The 19218-nt window shown below is 50.2% G+C and overlaps 1 protein-coding gene across 8 annotated transcripts in view; it reads right to left on the bottom strand.

The window, feature by feature from the left end:
- Positions 1 to 19218, bottom strand: part of PGS1 (phosphatidylglycerophosphate synthase 1) — a 40156-nt gene that overhangs the window by 18103 nt on the left and 2835 nt on the right. For all 8 annotated transcript variants that reach the window (XR_005212859.1, XR_005212858.1, XR_005212861.1 and 5 more), the window contains exons 2-7: positions 9936 to 10125; positions 7311 to 7388; positions 5054 to 5153; positions 4010 to 4199; positions 3163 to 3341; positions 78 to 599 (exon numbers count right to left, since the gene is read on the bottom strand). Coding sequence is in view for 4 of the 8 variants with exons in the window: in XM_037810411.1 (XP_037666339.1) it covers positions 78 to 599; positions 3163 to 3341; positions 4010 to 4199; positions 5054 to 5153; positions 7311 to 7388; positions 9936 to 10125 (1259 nt within the window). In the remaining 4 variants the exon portion in view is untranslated. The remainder of the gene's footprint in view (positions 1 to 77; positions 600 to 3162; positions 3342 to 4009; positions 4200 to 5053; positions 5154 to 7310; positions 7389 to 9935; positions 10126 to 19218) is intronic.

The raw sequence follows: 19218 nt of genomic DNA, 5'->3' as shown, positions 1-19218 counted from the left end.
GCTGAGCCCCCACCTGAGCAGAGTGCGGGGACCCCCACCCAGCCTCCCCAGTGGGACAGGCCTCCAGCCACCCCTACCTTTGGCGTGGAAGGTCCAGCCCCTCCGCCGGTACTCCTGCAGCCGCACGCGCTCCTGCTGCCCCAGGCTGCACACCTCGCCGTAGAACTGCCGCTCGATGTGGACGTAGGCCGCTGGGATGGCACCCGCCACCCCCTTGGCCCCAAAGAAGCCGTTCACCTCCGGGGAGGCCAGCAGGATCTGGTACTCGGCCCGGGTGCCCAGGACCAGGTCCATGTAGGCCTGGGTCAGGTTGAAGTAGCCGGTGGTGAGGTAGACCTTGGCGCCTCGCTCCGCCTCCGTCAGCAGGGTCTCAGTGACGATCTCATCTATCTGAATCTCAAAGGGCTTCATCTGGATCAAGGGGTAAATCCAGGTGTCGGGGGCAGGTCTCTGGTCGCCAGCGGCTGCCGCGTCCTCCTGGGTCAAGAGGGAGTTGCTGTGGAAGGTCTGGGCGTGCAGCACCTGCTGGCGGGTCCTGGCCGAGTTGATCACATCCATAACCCTCTTTTTGACCGCCTGGCAATACGCAGCCCGGTTGCCTGGAGGGAGACATGAGAAGGAAGAGTGAGGGGAGAGAACCGGAGGGCCGGGACCCCCACCCAGCACACGAGGCATGGCGCTTGGTGGGCCAGTGGCCGGCACAACCACCAATCGTGCACAGGGCACGGCGCAGGGAGCCAGACCCAGGGGACACGTGGATGCCCCAGGCAAGGCCCTCGCCCACAAGGAGCCACTCTCTGAGGTGAAAAGCAGGTGTCCACACAGTCCCACAGCAGGTAGAACTCACTTAGGGTGACACATCAGGATGGTAGTTTCCACGGGGGACGATGGCTGCGAGGGGAAAGGAGGGGCAGTCCGTAAGCTGTGCACCCATGACTGGGGTTCTGTATGCGTATCACACTTCAGTCAGAACATTCACTTGATTCAAGACACACAAAAGTGCATCCAAAAAATGGAGACAGAGTGCCACCAGCAAGGGGTCAGAGACAAAGCACCAGCACGTCTGAGGCCACGGGCCAGGGGAAGCTGTGGGGCGCAGGAGTGCACCGCAGGCCCCCGAAGGGCAGTACGGGGCAGGCAGGCTCTGGGCTCTGTCCCTGGGATCTAAAAAGGATACTGACAACAGGTGGTTGTCCAGAGATACTGAAGGGAAAACAGGTAAAGAGAAATGCTTATTATTAAAGCAGAAAAAGTCTGGAAGCATCCAACTCTAGAGTTAGGGGAAAAAACAGCAGGATAAAACCAAACAAAACAGTAGAAGGAAGGAAATAATAAAGATAAAAGCAGAAACTAATATAACAAAAACAGAACATATCTACACTATGAAAGGCTGAGTTCTGAAAAGACTAAGAAAATGGCAGACCTTGGCGAGGCCTGGCTGGCCTGGCCCGCTTAGCGGTCTGAGCTGCAAGCAGGGGATGCACACTTGGGAGCCTTTCGGGGCAGGGCTGGGGACCAGTGAGCAGGGAACCATCCTAACTGATGCCAGTGTGGGATGGAGCGGCCGTGGCTGCCACACACTGTTCTAGGGCTGTGCAAAGAAGGAACACGTCACGATCTTCGGGCCTAAATCTCGTGGTACTCGTTCTGGGGGACCGCTCCCCCTAAGCAGCCCTGCTCCTCCTGAACACATCTGCTCTTGCCAACGCGCCCCTACACGGGCCCTGGAGCAGCACTGACTCACCGTTCCCTGAGCGCACAGCCTTTTCCTCTGGTTCACATCTAGCTGCTATGTTAGACCAAGGGTCAGCAAAGGTCTCAAGGAGCAGATGATAAATATTTTAGGCTTTAAAGGCCAAAAGGCAAGATTGAGGATAATAAGTATTTATATAACAAGGGAAGAAACACATCCCTGCAAAATTTTTATTGACAAAATTCAGAGTATAATGATAATTGAGCACAATTTCTTTGTAATTCAGGTCTGCTGGTGAGAACAGAATTCTTCTCGGGAGCATAACACTTTGCTTAATTGGGGGCCAGAGTCAGCATGCCCCATCTTCAAACTGATTGCACACATTCATCTATAAAAAGCCCTCTCTGCTCACGAGTCACTCAAAAGTGGGCAGCAGGCTGGATGTGGCCCACGGGCCATCGTCTGCCAATCCCTGATCTAGACCGTGAATAAGGAATGGAAAAAGTGGGGTGGTCCCTTGTCCAGAACAGCACTTCCAGTGACCCTCAAGGCCAAAGGAACAAAACATCAGCACAAACCTAAAGGCAAAGATCAAGTCTCCAATCACTGCGCTGAGGGGGAAGGGTGGGCAGACTCTAACTGGCACTAGCAGGAGCGAAGGGGAGACAGGAGACAGCGCTCCAGAGGAAGGAGGCCCACCCTACAGGAGAAGGCAGAGCTGCCCAGTCCCATGGACAGTGGGGCTGGAAGAGAGGGGCCCAGACACCACTGCGGACAGCCCCCAAGGGTGTCCAGGCAGGCAGCACGGTCACCATCGCACAGATCCGGATGCGGCCCCGCAGCCATGGTTCCCCTGGGTCCCTACAAATGAGCTTACGGCAGGCACCCCTCCCCAGGTGCTGCATCTCTAGGGGCTGGGACCGAGGGTGCCTCTCCTCCACGGCCTGCATCAAGCCCCTTCCCCATGCTGCGGACACGGGGCTGCAGCTCTCCAGCGTGGCAGGAAGCTGCAGCCACAGGAATCGCAGGAATGCCCAGGACCTGCCCATGTCCAGCCAGAAGAGCTGAGGGTGCTCCCATTTCACTCTCCAGGCAGGAGGCCACAGACCTCAGTGGAGCTGCGGGCCCCAGAGCCCCCGGGTGACAGCGGTTTGGGGGAAGTGGCCTTGAGGCCGGCCACCGCACTGCACAGTCACCAGGCAGCTTCCTGTAAGCACGGGGCAGGCTCCTGGCTCGCTCCCCAGGCACAGCCGCACAGCCCCACCCACCCTCCCTCCCGGGCCGGCGCTCTCGACCGCAGAGCGTGACCCACGGCCAGTGAGTCACATCTGCCCGTCTTCTGGGACGAAAGCAGACGAGGCTCTGCTACCCGAGTCTCCTGGGCCTGCAGCAAGGCCACCCAGGGGGGTCCTCTCCTGGGCTCTGGCCCCACCCCCAACCTCAGGAGGGCAGAGAGCCTGGGGCCCTACCTTTGTAGGGATGCACCATCCCCTCCACCACCTGCACCGTGTTGTCCCCCCGCAACTGCAGGGATACATCCCCCAGCGCATCCACCAGCTCTGTGAAGAAGTCGGCCACCTCCGGGCAGTCCTGCAAGAACACGTAGCGGTCCTGGCGGTTGGTGAAGTAGGAGTCACTCAGGTTTGCACTGCAGGGAGGGAGGAAGCAGGTGGAGACTCAGGCCACAGTGTGCCACAGCACGTGCTGGTGACCCAGGGCTCAGGTCAACAGGCAGCGGCTGACGGAGTCAGGACGCAGCAACAGCAGCCAAGTCACCCACAGCTACCGGGCAGAGGCCATGCGCCAGGATGAGGCAAGGGAGGTGCTGAGGTGACGCAAAGAAGTAAACGCCACGTTCCTCCCCTCAGGGAGCGGACAATCTGGCTGAGAAGAAAAGAGGCAGCCGGGTGAAAAGGTAACTAACCACACTTGCCAGTGCCCATGTTTTAGGGACCAAGGGGCCCGCATCTCAGTTCTGGCTCTGTCTTGTTTTCTTCTGTTTCCTGGCTCTGCCTGACAAAGGTCCTCAGCCCCTCTGATGTTGTTTCCTCGTGTATACAACAAGGACAGCATTACACAGAGAATTACACGGGGTAACACAGGTGAGGGGCTGGGTGCAGCGGCTGCACACAGTAAGCAGGAGGCCGTGGGCTTCCAGGACACGGAAGACGCCGACTGGGGAAGGTGACTGGACTGAAAATGAACAAGCAGGTTCTCAAAGGCTCGAGGGGAAGACTGTTCCTTCCTCCCTAGTCCACGGACTGCCGCCCTGGAGAAGAGTAAGGCCAGGGCACTGACAGGCAGACGCGAGCTCACCCGCTCAAGATGACACTGTTGTCAAAGAGATACACTTTGATGTGCTGGAGGCCGATGGTCTCATTGAAGCGCTCGGGGATGAGGAGACGGAGCAGTCCCCGGAGGTCTGGAGTGTGGAAGAGGGAGACTCGGACCTGGGCTGGAAACCTCTGTGCCAGCGGCAGGAGCATCGTGCGGGAGTTCTTCCTGCCTGGTGTGTGGGCAAGAAGAAAAGAGAGCGGTCCTCACTGGGAAAGCGGCCGGCCTGCCTGCGAGGCGCCACTGCGTGGCTCTCACACTCATCTGTCCGCCCCACTGACTTGGCCAGACCAGCCCGCGTGACTCCCAGTGCAAGGACCCTGGGCCCACTGCTGGCCTGGCCCCCGCCACCCCTCGAGGCTGGGGCTGGAGGCGCTGTGTGTCCAACAGCTGCTGCCTCTGCCATCCAGCACCCACCCGCCCTCCTCCTGGTAACCGCACTCAACTCCATCCTGGGGCACTGCCCCACCCAGACCCTCACCATCTCTGCTCTGGGTGAAGGGGCCTCTACTCGCCTTTCTCCCTCAGCTCCATGGGGGAGCACGTAGGCCTGGGCCGGTCCAGCCGCCCACTCCAAGCCACAGGTCTTTACAGCCCTTAGTGCAGGGACACACCCAGGGCCCAAGGCCAATCCCGGGCTCTGGTCTGACCACCCAGAAGCAGACTCTTCCAGCAGACCAGGTGTTACAGTCACACATGAGCCCAAGGATGAGGCCGGCCCAGAAGAGGCAGGGGCAGGAGACAGACCTGGTGAAACAGCTGAGACCCAAATCAAGGCCCACCCAAAACAAATCAGTCACACGAGACAAAAAAATCCTATTTTTGCCTAAGTGTTTTTAGTTAGGCTTTCAATCACTTGTTACAGAAGGAATTCCCACTCAGACAATCAGGCACTCCGGGCCAGCCCTCAGTGGTCTTCAAATAGCCTTGTCTCTGCCTGAGGCCAGGGGCAGGTGATCACCTACATCCTAAAAAGGAACATCTGAAAGAGGGTAATAACGGAGAGAGGAGGCATGTGACACCTACCTCTTGAGCCCCGTGTGAAGTCTAAGAGAATAGAGACCTTGAGGTCTGAAGGAAACTTTGCTTGGAGTGACTTTTCTAGAGAGCTTTCCAGGCAATCCACCTATTAAAAACAGAAACAAAACAAAACAAAACAAAATACCACACAAGTATTACAATGAAAAAGATCTTATGCATTTAAAAAAAAAGAATCAACTTGCTGGCTAAGCCTTCACATACAGACCATTAGTGCTCAGAAGACTGCACTGCGCAAGTTCCTCCCGCTGAGTCAGCCTCTGTGGTGACAGCCACAAGAAACCACCCCCCTCTCCTGCCTGTGCTCCCAGGAAAGAGAAGGCAGCTCTGTAGGTCAGAGGCCCAGGGCCCAAGACACCTGGACCCTGCCACCCTGGGAAATGCTCTGAGATACCAACTCCCACAGACACTGCACCAGAGACGATCCTCACGGGAGACAACGCTGGCCTCCATGTGCACAGCACTCAGTGAATATTTGTTGAATGAATGAATCCAAGACCCAAGCTGCCCAGTCGCCATTCTCCATAGGTTAGACATTACATTCGTCAGCAATGAGAACAAACAGGCTTCCCGAGCTTGCAGATAAGAGTATTTCCTGAAACCAGAGGAGGCCTCCTTCATCTAAGAGGAAGAGGAGAAGGTGGAAGGGCCCATGAGTTGCTGAACAAGGGTGAACCAAGAAATGACACTTATGGGAAACAAACCCAATGGGGAGCAGACCCATTTCACCAGGTCGGAGTAGAAGCATCTATGCCAGTTTGGATGCATTATGTCTCCCAAAATACCATTATCTTGGATGCAATCTTGTGGGGGCAGACGTATTAGTGTTGATTAGATTGGAATCCTTTGATTGTTTCCATGGAGATGTGACTCAATCAACTGTGAGTGAAAATGTTTGGATAATTTCCATAGAGGTGTTACCCCGTCCATTCAGGGTGGGTGTTAAATTGGATCACTGGAGGCGTACAAAGGAGTTCACAGACAGAAGGAACCTGAAGGCAACTGAGAGTGACATTTTGAAGAGGAGCTGCAGCTAAGAAGACAAAATGCCCCAAGGGCAACATTTTAGAGAACACTATTTTGAAATGCAACCTGGGAGCAAGCGGACACCAGCCACGTGCCTTCCCAGCTGACAGGTTTTCCAGACGCCAGTGGCCATCCTCCAGTGAAGGTACCCTACTGTTGATGCACTACCTTGGACACTTTATGGCCTTAAGACTGTAACTGTGTAACCAAATAAACCCCTTTTTATAAAAGCCAATCCATTTCTGGTATTTGCATAACGGCAGTGTTAGCAAACCAGAATACGTCCCAGGAGACAAAGACACAACATGATCTCACTTACTTCAGGCTCTCTCCAGCTCAGCCAGCAGACCCTGGCTGCACACCAGGACACTCACTGGCTTCAGACTACAAAAAGCACAAAGTAAACAAACCTGGTGGTTTCCAGCTCCTTCCTCCTGCCTGTACTCATTCTAACTGACAAGCACAGTGTTTCAGCATGTCTGGATAGAGCAAGATTGGCTGTGGACCTGCCACAGGACACCAGCCCTTGACACAACTCACAGGCCACCCTGGCCTGCACTGCCTCTTTCACTCAGTACAGGGATCAGGTCCTGTTTTCTTTAAAAGGAAGGCCAGGTGGGGTTTGTGGGCCAGGGGGTCTTTTTCACTACTGCTCAGTTCTGCGGCTATAGCTTGAAAGCAGCCATAGGCAATGCACAACCGAATCAGCATGGCTGTGTTCCACCAAAACTTCATTTATGGACACTAAGATTTGAATTTCATACACAGTACTTTTCTTGTGGTCAAGAAATCTTCTTCTTCTTTTGATTTTTCCTCAATCATTTTAAAACGTGAAAACCATTCTTAGCTCACAGATCTGGTCTGCGGGCCGTAGTTTGCCAAGCCCTGGACAAGGAGACAAAGCAGCTCCAAGACCCCACTGGCCAGCAAGGCCAGAAGGCAGGACTGGACCTCCCCACGCCCTCCTTACTGGGCCTGCCCAGCATGGAGCTGCAACAAGGGAAGAGGAGCCAGGCAGGCTAGAGCAGGCCCCGTCCTCTGGATCACAAATAGTCTTGATAATCTCCAATTCCACCAGCATACGGGACAAAGACAGAAGAGCTGCCTCTGAGCCAGAGGTCCAGGAAAGGCAGCTCTATGACAGCCCCACAGTGCTGGGCAACTGGGAGGTTTGGGGGCCAACTCACTGCTGTTGCCAGACCCCTCCCCATAAACTTACCAGTTCCTGCTCCAAAGGCCCTGTCCCCAGGTAGAGGGATGCCATCACAACTCGCCTCTTGGCGAGTTTTATCTGCCCCTGAAAGAGGAGGAACAATTTCAAAATTCACAATCAGCATTTTCATAGTTCACTGAGAAAACAGTCCTTTGACCCTTGAGGAAAATAACACTCCGAGGTGAACTATCCTCTATCTCCACCAATTAATAAGGAAGCCCAAAACGTGCATGGTTGCTCCCAAACAAGAATCCAAGATCCTAACATAAAATGCCCAGCCTGCAAAGCAAAGGACTGCTCCTTGTCTAAGTGCACCATGCAATACAACGCAGCCGTGAAAAAGAATGAAGGCGAGCTATACATGATGAGTTTAAAGAACGTCCACAATGTACTGCTGAGAGACTAAAGCAAATTACTGAACAGAATGCAAATCGCACCCTCACCTGTTTACACGCTCCTGTGCACACACGTGTCTACATGTGTGTGTAAATGTGCTTGCAGAAGCAGAGAGAATATACTCCTGACTGCTGACAGTCATCTCTGGGGAGCAGGGCTGGAAGGAGGGGGAGTACAATGAAGATGAAGTCTCTTTACGGCCCCTGCACTGTGTGAGCTTTGCACAACGAGAATGTGTTACTTTTGGAACGTGACAGAGAAATACAGGGACACATACTGAACATACTGATTTCCAAAGATGACACATAGCATCAGTCCTAACAGCTGTCCCTAGAGACCCTGCTCCTGCCCCCAAGAGAACAACTGACAGAATCCCCAAAGCTCTAGGAGGCCCTGGAGGAGATGGCAGCACTACAGAAGACCAAGCCCCTGGTGGGCAGGCTGGGAGCAAGGCTGGCGGGGGGGAGGCAGAGCACACACCTGCTGCCCTGGCAGGAAGGGAGACCCTGTCAGAAGCCGTTTCCAGCACAAGCAAGAGCAGCATCTTCACTAGACAAATACATGAACAGTGCCGGAAAAAGGCTTATGCACAAGGAGAAACACAGACGGTTCCCAAGTTGGGCTACTTCTTTTGTTTTGTTATCTATTATAGATGCTTGTGAGGAAGGCAATTGTGAAGAGAGACACAAGGAAGGAAGAAGTCAGGTTAGTTCAGGCAGCAAAAGAATATCTGAGGGTTTACTGGAGGAGGCCAGTCCTCCAAGAAGCAGCCTGGCTGGGAGGAAGGGGCAGAAACCAGCACCATGGGATCTTCTTGTGGACACAGGCTACTCTGTCTGTTCCAATATATTATGAGCCAGAAGAATCTGCCCACGGTTGAGTTTGGAAGGCAGGCAGAGGCACCTTGGCTTCTTCCCAACAGTGCCGCCCCTGCTGGCCTGGGCAGCCCCACCCTCTCTCTACAGGTGCCCATGTGGCCTGGCCTCCTGGTGGAGGAGACCTCACCTCCTGGAGACTGTCAGCTACTCACACAGAGGTGATAACAATGCTGAGAAGAACCTCCTTTGAAAAATCTGTTTCTTAAAGCCAAGGAGAAAAATAAGTAGGAGCAAAGGGCAAAACAGCCCAAGCCTCAGTCCTACACAAACAAGGATGCACAGGTCAGACAAGTAGTTCAGGTAGGCAGGTGAGCGTGGGAGAACAAAAGACACACACAAGACACACACACACACACACACGTGCATGCAGAGTGTATTCTGAATAAACCAGCCAGGCATTAAGCTAAGTGTGACTCTACATGAAGAACAGGGCAAAGGAGAAAACATGTACAAGCATTCAAATGAGTTAAAGTTTATTTTCTGAACAAAAATGAATCTCTACATGTATCTCCTACAATCTCGCAGCATCCTGCCTGCCTGATCTCATTATATTCTAATTCTAAGATGATTGCTAATGTGAACTCAGTGTTCATAGTAATAAAAATTCATTAGTGTTGAACTACTGCATTCCAATTAGTAGTTTTACCACAAATAATGAGACATGGCACAAAAATCCAACTAAGACATTGCAAGCTGAACTGTCCAAACGTGACGTTCAGCTTCACTGCCAGGAGAGGGAAGGCACGGACCTCAGAGTCACAAAAAAGAACCAGGACATGAAACCTAAAACCAGGATGCCCAAATTTTCCAGTTATCCGTGACTGCCTATTCATCGAGTGAGGGGCTCTGACTACTTCCTATGTGTCAAATCCCACCGGTAGGCCACCTGGGTCCTCGTGTCCTTCACAGCACAGCCACAATGCTGAAGGGTCCTGGAGGTGTTCCCGGGGGCAGGGGCCTGTCAGGTACTGACCAGGGAGGTCTGTTTCTCCCCAGACATCATACCAGGCACAACTTTGTGGCCCACAGGTCCTCACCAACCCTCCTCTTGGTGATAAGTGACCTCCACCACCCACACAGAAGGAAGGAAACCAATGTGTCCACAAGGACCAAAACCTAGGGCCTTGCCCTCAGCATGCCCATTCTCAGAGTGACTCTACCTGGGCTGTTAGCCATGCAGATGAGCTTCTGATTACGCTCGGTGATGCTGAAACCTCACAGGGAGAGCCCAAAAGGAGTAAGTCGAGCAGCCATCAAAAGCTTCTAGAACAAAAGGAACTACTGCTACTCAGCCAACCTTATCCCCCAAAGCCTCTAACTCAAACTTCTGACTCTCTTTCCTTAAGACATAACTTACCTTCATGAGCTCAAAAAACTCTGCTGGGGAAGAGAGGACTTTGACATGAGAACTGGAGATGCCAAACTCTGGGACCAGGTTTCGAATCCACTGGAACCTGTGCACGCCCTCTGGACATAGGCAACAGGGTGGGGACGTGACCTGGGGAACAGTTGGGGACAGCAAGGGAGCCAGCAGCAGCCATGGTGACCTGTTACAGAAAGATGCAGACAGGTTATAGTCCTCAAATTCTGCTTCAAAAGTCTCTCTCAGCCTAAACCTACTTATAATTGTGCCTAAGAGTCACCCCAGAGAACCTCTTTTGTTGCTCAGATGTGGTCTCTCTCTCTAAGCCCATTCGGCAGGTGAACTCACTGCCCTCTCCCCTATGTGGGACATGACTCCCAGGGATGAGCCTGGACCCAGCAATGTTGGATTGAGAAAGACTTCTGGACCAAAACAGGGATGCGAAATGAAACAAAATAAACTTTCAGTGGCTGAGAGATTTCAAATGGGTCGAGAGGTCATTCTGGATTTATTCTCATGCACTATATACATATTCCTCTGCAATTTTTAGTGTATTGGAATAGCTAGAAGGAAATACCTGAAACTGTTGAACTGTAATCCAGTAGCCTCAATTCTTAAAGATGATTGTATAATTATAGCTTACATGGTTGTCTGTGTGATTGAGAAAACCTCGTGGCTCACACTCCCTTTATCCAGTGTATGGACTAATGAGTAGAAAAATGGGGACAAAAATTAAATGAATAATGGGGGGGGGGTGTTGGGTGTCCTTTTTTATTTTAATTTTTATTCTTACTTTAAATTTTTTTGGAGTAATGAAAATGTTCAAAGCATTGTGTGTGCACAACTATATAATGGTACTATGTACAACTGATGGTACACTTTGGATGACTGTATGGTATATCTCAATTTTAAAAATGGAAGGAAATAGTCTCTCTCAGCTATCGAAAGGGGACAGGGATATTTTTTTAACCAAATTTCAAATTCTCTGGAACACGTTTAAGTGACCCCAAGTCAAACTTAGCAAAAGAGTGTTTCCATCAGCTCCTTCTCCTCTAACACCTCGAAGAGACTGCTGGTTGACCTGCTTGAGAAGTGCCAACGCCTATGGGCAAACCCCAAACTTCACAGCGATTCCAGAAGACTCAGGGGCCAGACCTAAAGCAGCCACGAGTAAATTTACAAACGCCACCCCCGAATGAACCACCTCAGCAACACTTGGCTGCAGGAGGCCACCGAAAAATGCCTGGAACGCGGGCGAGTTTGTGTAGGGCTGAGGGTCACAACCCAGCCCCCAGCCTTGTGACTGAGGAGATCAATAGGGCTTCTTTTCAGAGGCTATAGATAGGGACAGAAGCAGGAAAATGAGTGGCTGAACGTTTCATCTTTAAGACTCGGATTTGGAGAGAAAAGCTGGAGCTGGAAGAGGCTGGGGAGGAGGAACGCATCTCAAGGGGTGTAAGCGATGGTGAGAGCTGGCCCATCCCCAGCTGCATCCCAGGCTCTGCCTGACACTGGGCTGACACATAAACCTGCTCCCCTGGGAGCCCAAGCTAACCGCTAGAGTCGGTGCGGCTCTGCTGGGGAACCCGCATTTCTGCGGGTCCGGTGGCAGTGGAGTAGTTGCACACCGTGAGCCCCACAGGAACCAGCCCTGCAACGGCAGCAGGAAAATCCTCTTTGTGGATGACCTTCTACCACAGTCTCGAGAGGAACTCTGGGGGGAAGGTGCTCAATTACCCCCCGGCCTGAATGGCCACAGATTCCAGGAAGATGATTTCACTCATTTGCCTCACGATAAAGGGCTGAATCTTCCCAGGGTTTGTAAATGTCCCTATACAGACACCAGATGGCCCACAGCTGTACTTCCCAGAAAGCCCACCAGTTTGTCACTGCTGATCCACTGCCAAGAAAACTTTAGGCAATGGGTGGAAGGTACCTTCCAGGCAATCTGTGTCCTGGAAAGCCTGGGCCTCGCCTGGGGCCCCAGTACCCAGGAGGCAAGCTCTCCTATCCCGCTGTCTCCAAGAGTGGTGACAGCCCTCCCCTGCACCAGCTTGCTAAGCCTCACCCACTTCCAGGAACAGCCCAGCTTGCCAATGAAAGGCTCAAACGTGTAAACAATGACTGCTGCCTCAACTTTCCAAGCCACAGGCCACACTCCTTCTGCTGTGCTCTTAACTTCGATCCAACAGGGACTACCACAAGACAATGGGAAAATTTCATTGCAATCTATCAATTTGAAGCCCCAAATTCTAATATTCATTCATTAAACATAGTATCTTTGAGGTGGAAAACCCCATGGCAGCATAAGATTAACCCACCTCCCAGCCTCGTGGCATTCAGCATCCCGTCAGGCCACGTGAAAGAGACCCCGGCACGTCTGCCTCTCCAGGGCCACTCGTCAGTCCCCACACAACCTTCCTCCACGCACACAGTAAGAAAAGGACATGCTTTCTTGGTACAAGGCGAGTGACAAGAGTGCAAATGCCCACTTAAGCCTCACTCCCAGTCATCATGTGGGCACCCATTATGTATCTGTGGAGGGGGCCAATGAAGAACCAGGCACAGTCCCTGTCCCCCACCATCCTGGTGGCCTCACCAAACTTCCACGCCGGCACCATCTAACCACAGTACAAGAGCACGCACTGAAAACAAAGGAAGAAATGTCAAAACAGGCAGCCCATATGCTTCCAGTGGTGCTGGGGTTACTAGGAAGGCTTTACAGTGTCATACATTTGAGTGGGCTTTGAAAACGGGGACCACCAGGCAAGGAAAGGTGAGAAGAAATGTAAGAAGCAGGAACTGGCAGAAACTACCCCCTCAACAGAAAAACTCAGGAGGGCTCCACAACCAGTGCAGACAGTATTAAAAGCAAAAGACTAAAACGGTGTCAGGTCCACTCTGTCACCTCCGACCTGCCTGGGAGAGCACCACACCCCGAGGCTACCTTGAACAGGTCTCTTCCCTGCCAAGCAGCACTCCCTGGGAAGGTTCCACCAGGGCCGCAGTCCAAGATTTGTTGGAGGCTTTTTTTATGTTAGCTTCCTCTTTAATTTGTGTACTGACAGGTTTATTTTTGTTAGAGAGGAGAAGGAGCTGAAAGCCAATTAGGATTCACACACTCGTTGTGGAGGAGACCCAACCAAAAGGTGGCACTTTATACACCTAGAGGGGAAGGTGCTCTAGAAAGGAGCAGAGTGCTTTAAAAAGGCGCCACATCAGGTGATCAGGTGAACTCACTGCCCCCCCCCAAGTGGAACATGATCCCAGGGGTGTAAATCTCCCCAACGTGGGACATGATGAGACTGGACCTGGCATCGGGGGACTAAGAAAATCCTTTTGATCAAAAGGGGGAAGTAAAATGAAACAAAATAAAGTTTCAGTGGCTGAGAGATTTCAAATGGACTCAAAAAGTCACTCTGGAGGGCATTTTTATGCACTATATAGATATCCCTTTTTAGTTTTTAGTGTATTGGAGTTGCTAGAAGGAAATACCTGAAACTGTCGAACTGCAACCCAGTACAGTAGCCTTGATTCTTGGAGACGACTGCGTAACTACGTAGCTTATGTGGTATGACTGGGTGATTGTGAAACCCTTGTGGCTCACACTCCCTTTATCTAGTGTATGGACAGATGAGTAGAAAAATGGGGACAAAAATTAAATGAAAAACAGGATAGGATGGGGGGATGGAACATTTTAGGTGTTCCTTTTTACCTTTTTTTTTTTTTTTGGAGTAAGGAAAATGTTCAAAAATTGATTCTGGTGATGAACAAGTATATGATGATGCAGTGAATAAATGACTGTACACTGGATAATTACAGAGTATGTGAATATATCTCAATCAAATGGTATTTTAAAAAAAGGTGCCACACAACTGCCAAGAGATGGAAACAATACAAGTGTCCTTCAACAGACAAGTGGATAAACAAAATGTGGTACATACATACAACGGAATACTATGCAGCAGTAAGAAGGAACAAGGTCCTGAAACATACAGCAACATGGATGAACTCTGAAGATATAATGCTAAGTGATGTAAGTCAGACACATTGTGTTACCATTACTAGGAACTTCATGAACAATGTAATATCAATGTCTTATAATGGAGAATATTGGGGACCTACAGATAGACAGAAGCTAGTGAAGGGGGAATGACAACCTAATATGTTCGGATATGTTAATGAGGGTGAATTCAAAGGTATGGAAATGGATGGGTGATGATTGTTTGTTAATGGGATCGTAAGTATCAGAGCTGCACTGAAAGAGAACAGGAATAAAAGGGGTTGTTTAAAGGCATGTATCTCACAGATCAGCACCACAAATATAGATAGGTGCTTGCATAATATACTTCCAAGGTACGACACTAGTACAGAGAGTTGACAAGAGAAGGGTAAATGGGAAAAATCTACCTATAGCATATTAGGGACCATAATTAATAGGAATACCATACTAGCACCACATAAATACTAAGGACAGATAATTAAGGGCTGAAAAGAGCTATGGGGTATTTTAGGTCATGAGAATTGTTTAAAATGGAGAGTGATGAGGACTGTACAACTAAATGATAATAATGTGACCTACTGATTAATTCTTCTGGGCAGAACTTATGCTATGTGAACTTAGGAACCCCCTGCTTTATAAGTTAAGCCCTTGATCTTGAGGCTTCCTCTTGTGAAACCTCTAACTGTAAAGGGGAGGCTAAGCCCACCTATAATTATGCCTAGAAGTCACCTCTAGAGAACCTCTTTTGTTGCTCAAATGTAGACTTTCTCTAAGCCCAACTCCACAAATAAACTCATCACCCTCCCCTTGATGTAGGACAGGACCCCCCAGGTGAATGAGTCTCCCTGGAGAGTGGGACACGGATTACAAGAATGAGTCTGACCATGGCATTGAGGGGTTGAGAATGCCTTTTTTACCAAAAGGGGGGAAAGAAAAGCAACAAAATAAGGTTTCAGTCGCTAGGAGATTTCAAATAGTGTTGAAAGGCTGTCCTGGAGGTTACTCCTATGCAAGCTTCACCTACATATGCCAAATCACCACAATAGGGTAATCCCAAGTCAACAGTAGACCTGAAAACCCTAAAGAATACCCGGATCCCTATCTGAGACGCTATAAAAGTTTCACTCACTAAATTTATTCTTTAGACATTTAAATCCCCCAGAGAGCTCCTATGCCAGCTAAGTCCCAAAACCCAGAGGCAACAGCCTCTTCAAGAACATCAACCAGTTGTGTCCCCTTTTCCCATAATGCCGACACCCCTTTTCAACATGAACAAGTTAGGGTGGTCACTGCCTAGACATCCCTGAAGATCAGGAAAGTGATTAAACTAGAGGAAGGGGTAGCAACAAGACATGATAGAATTTAACAAAGGATTAGAAACACTGGATCTCTATATAATTTTCTTTTTTGTAGTTGCTAGGGTATTAGAACAGCTAGAAGGAAAGAAATGAAATCGTGGAATTGTAACGTATAACATTCTTTGAAATTCGTTCTACAGCCACCTGGTTAAATTGTAATTTGAAAATTATCACCTTTTTGTATATAAGAATGTTATATTTCACAATAAGGAAATAATTGAAACTATGGTACTGTAACCCGTAACATTCTTGGAAATTTCCTATATCACTACTTGTTAAAATGTACTTTGAAAGATATCACCTTCTTGCATATGTGTTATATTTCACAATAAGGAAATAACTGAAACTGTGGAACTGTAACCCACAATATTCTTTGAAATTTGCTAACTACTTGTTTTACTGAACTTGGAAAGTTATCACTTCTATGTAAATATGTTATATTCCACAATTTAAAACAAAGAAAAAAGGTGCCACGATCACAACAGAGACCGGGAGGTGACATGTGCGCTCATGACACTCAGGACCGAGCTGCAGGTGCCGGCCGGAGCCGAAGCAGCCAACTCCCGCTCCGAAGGTGCATTGCTGGCCTCTCCAGAGCCTGCTCAAGGGCCCTATTTTTCCCTCTCACCTCAGCCAGAACCCCAGGAGGGTTAGTTCCCATCATTCCACAATGCAACTCCTGGGAGTTTTCTCGGAAAAGGTCCTTCCCCACGCTAGCAGCAGCCCCTACCGCTCGGTAATTCCAGTCTCCACGGACTGACCACCTACAAAAGCAATTCCCCTCCAGCCCGGGGGTTTACTAAGAAACCACATGTCCCAGTTCAAAACACTAACCCCCAAGAGGCTTGAGGGAGGGAGAGGCTGTGGTTATTTTACCCAAAAAGCTTAGCTGTATGTCACATTCACCACTGAGAAGTGAACCAGCATACACACGCAATTTCCACACGCAGACCCGAGCACCCCTGAATCCGATCTCTCCAGATAGCGTCCAGCTCCCACTTATAGTCGCAGGGAGAGGAAGCAGCAGTGGGGGAGGAAGGGGCTCAGGTGACAAGGCTCTGCCCGTGTGCCTTCTGAAGGCCCACTCCTTCACTCGGGAATGCTGGGGGAGTTTAGAGACCAGGCCAGGGCAGGTGGCCAGCATCACTCATGCCCTTCTATTCAAAATCGGGCTGCACCACTCCACGGTACAGACCTCAGCTGGTGGTGGCAGCAGCAACCAAAAAACAAGTCACGATGCAAACCAATCCTCAGCCTGCGATTCTACAGGTGAAAGGGGACCCGCATTCCCTTGGACAAATCAGCCACCGCCCACGAGACCTGACTCTTGGCAAAGCTTCAGAGCCATGTGATTTCGGGCGTCTTGTGGAATGTGTCTGGGGACAAATTTCCTGAACCATCTTGACCAAGGAGGGAGGGCACTGACACTCTGGCCTCTTGTCCCTGAGCCCCTGGACTGGGGCCACTGCTATGCCAGAAAGGGCCAACAAGGACAGCAGAAGCCTGTCAGGCCCACGAAGCACTCGTAGACACAACGATAAGCTCCTCCTGCTTGAGGGCACAGGATCCCAGACCTTCAGTTGAGAATAAGTCACTAGGCCGAAACCTCGGGAACAAACCAGCAGTGAGATGCTATCAATCCAAGGAAGCCTCCAGGAGAACAGAAGGCATTTCTCCTTTTTGGGGGGGAGAAAGGAGTTTTCCACTTTACCAAACATTTCAAAGCTCCCGTGCTTCACGGAAAAACACCACCAGCACTTCCCATTTTTCCTTTGTTCAGAGACCAGACTCACTTCCCACACTCTCAGTGCAGAGATGTCAGTGCAGAAAGCAGGCCCCGGGGAGTCACACCCGGTTCTACCTTTCCCCCTTCAATCCTTGCCTGGTCTCAGAGGCCACCTGTCTGCCTCCCCTGGAGTCACAACACCTAGTGCCACCTGCTACAATGGGACACAAGCAAGCAGGCTAACTTCCTGGCGTTTCTTTACACCAGGGTAGTGGGGCAAACAGAGTGATGCTGGAGGACGGTCTTCAGCCATCAGCCCCGACCCGGCACCAGGCAGGTGCAGGAGTCGTGTTCTCCGCGCCGTGCATGGCACAGCAACAAAGCGCCCTGTCTGTGGGCTCAGGGGCCTGGGCTAAAGACCCATGAGCACTTCTGGAAATCTAAGATACTATCCACCTTACAAATTCGGCAGCTTGGATCCCATTCAAATCTGTATAAACTGATGAAAAAGACATTTTTAAAAGAAACTGAGCTCTCTGGATTGTAATATTTTCAGAAACTTACTTTTTAAGAAAACCCTCCCTCCCCCCTCAGTCATACACATTTAAATGCAAAAAAAAAAAAAAAAAGTGAATTGATGAGAAAAGAGCAACAGTCATCACACTTACTAAGAAAGGCTCAAGAAACTACATGAAGGTACCACACTTCCTGCAGCGCTGGCAGCAGTCAGCCCTTCCTGACTAATGCAAGACCTCAACCCGGTAAGGGAAATGAGTGTGGATTCCCGTAGATTGCAGAAACCCAACGGCCGGCTCCACTCGGACCAGGACCGGGAGAGGTCCTGGCTGCCAGCACGCAGCCACGTGCTGACCAACGACTCTCCTCCTAGCTTAGCCAAACGGAAGTCGATTACGGAGAGGAGCCATAAATCTAAAATATATTTATGAACCTGCCATACACCTCATGACGCCAAACGTAGGAGACACAGCAAAGAGCCTGATGAGAGCCTATCACAGAGACTGCTGCTCCAAACGGCTTTCACCAGCCCTGATTCCCCAACAGCCTTGGAAATGACTCATTTACATTCATCAGATCACAAATGTTTACAAGTAGATTATGGACCAGGACATCTGAATCCTAGGCCACCAGCACACCACTGATTGACCTAATTCCTCCCCAGCGGGAATGTGCTCGGGAGGACAATATTAGCTTAATAAAGCTACAATTGGGAAAGTCAGTCAGCGGCAAATCTGACTGTGTCCCAACGTCACAAAGGTTCAAAGAAAAAGCAATTTCTAGAAACCATCAGCATCATCCTCTCTAAAACATAAAGTGCAGTCTCTCATTGGTCCCTCAAAGTAGAAACCTCTTCTAAGTTGAACAAGAGTTTGCTCACCTGCCATTACAACATAAGAAACCGTTTCCTTCTTACAACTCAGGAAGTTAGAAGCACCCCCCTACACACACACACACCATCATACATCTAGAATATGGAAAAAAGGATCCGAGTTTCAAAAATAAGGACTTTTCTGCATGTGTAGCTGGAACTGAAAATGGTTTTAAAAAACAAAACAGTAAACCACAGAGAAAATATTTCCTCGTATGACAGGCAAGTTCAAGATTAGGAACTGACTCCCACTTGACACCTTTCTCAGCCCCCCTAGGTTCATCTACTCCAAATGACAAGCTACGGTGTACAGCCTGAAAACTGAAGAAAAAACAAAAACAAACAAACAAACAAAACCCCCCATCTGCCACTGCTGTCGCCATCTCCTGAATCCAGATCTGCTCTACTCAAACTGCACACCTCCACTGTGATGCACCTGGGTACTAATTAACATGCTCCAAACTCAGCTCATCGTCCCCAAACCTGGTCCTTGGTCCTCTTTCTTACTCCTTATTTTAGCAACATGTGCCACGATCCACCCAAGTCAGTAACATGGCCTACCTCCTCCTTACTCACGCCTTCACTCTCCCCCCATCAGTGGCGATTCTAATCTAACCTTCTTTTCTAGTCCCACTGCCCATGGGAATAAGGCCCACCATCTTCAGTTTGGATCATTAACAAAATAAATTGTACATGGAATCTCAGAGCTTGTCTCCCCGGACCTCTGGCTCTTCTGGCTTGCTCCTCTCCCTCCTATCTCTCTCTCCCTCCCCTCCTTAATACCCCCCAGTCAGCTCCTAGAA

Source organism: Choloepus didactylus, chromosome 18, assembly GCF_015220235.1.
Source record: "Choloepus didactylus isolate mChoDid1 chromosome 18, mChoDid1.pri, whole genome shotgun sequence".
In the NCBI taxonomy this organism is placed as follows: Eukaryota; Metazoa; Chordata; class Mammalia; order Pilosa; family Megalonychidae; genus Choloepus; species Choloepus didactylus.
Note: the sequence above shows the minus strand (reverse complement) of the source record. Positions and strands in the feature narration are given on the sequence as shown.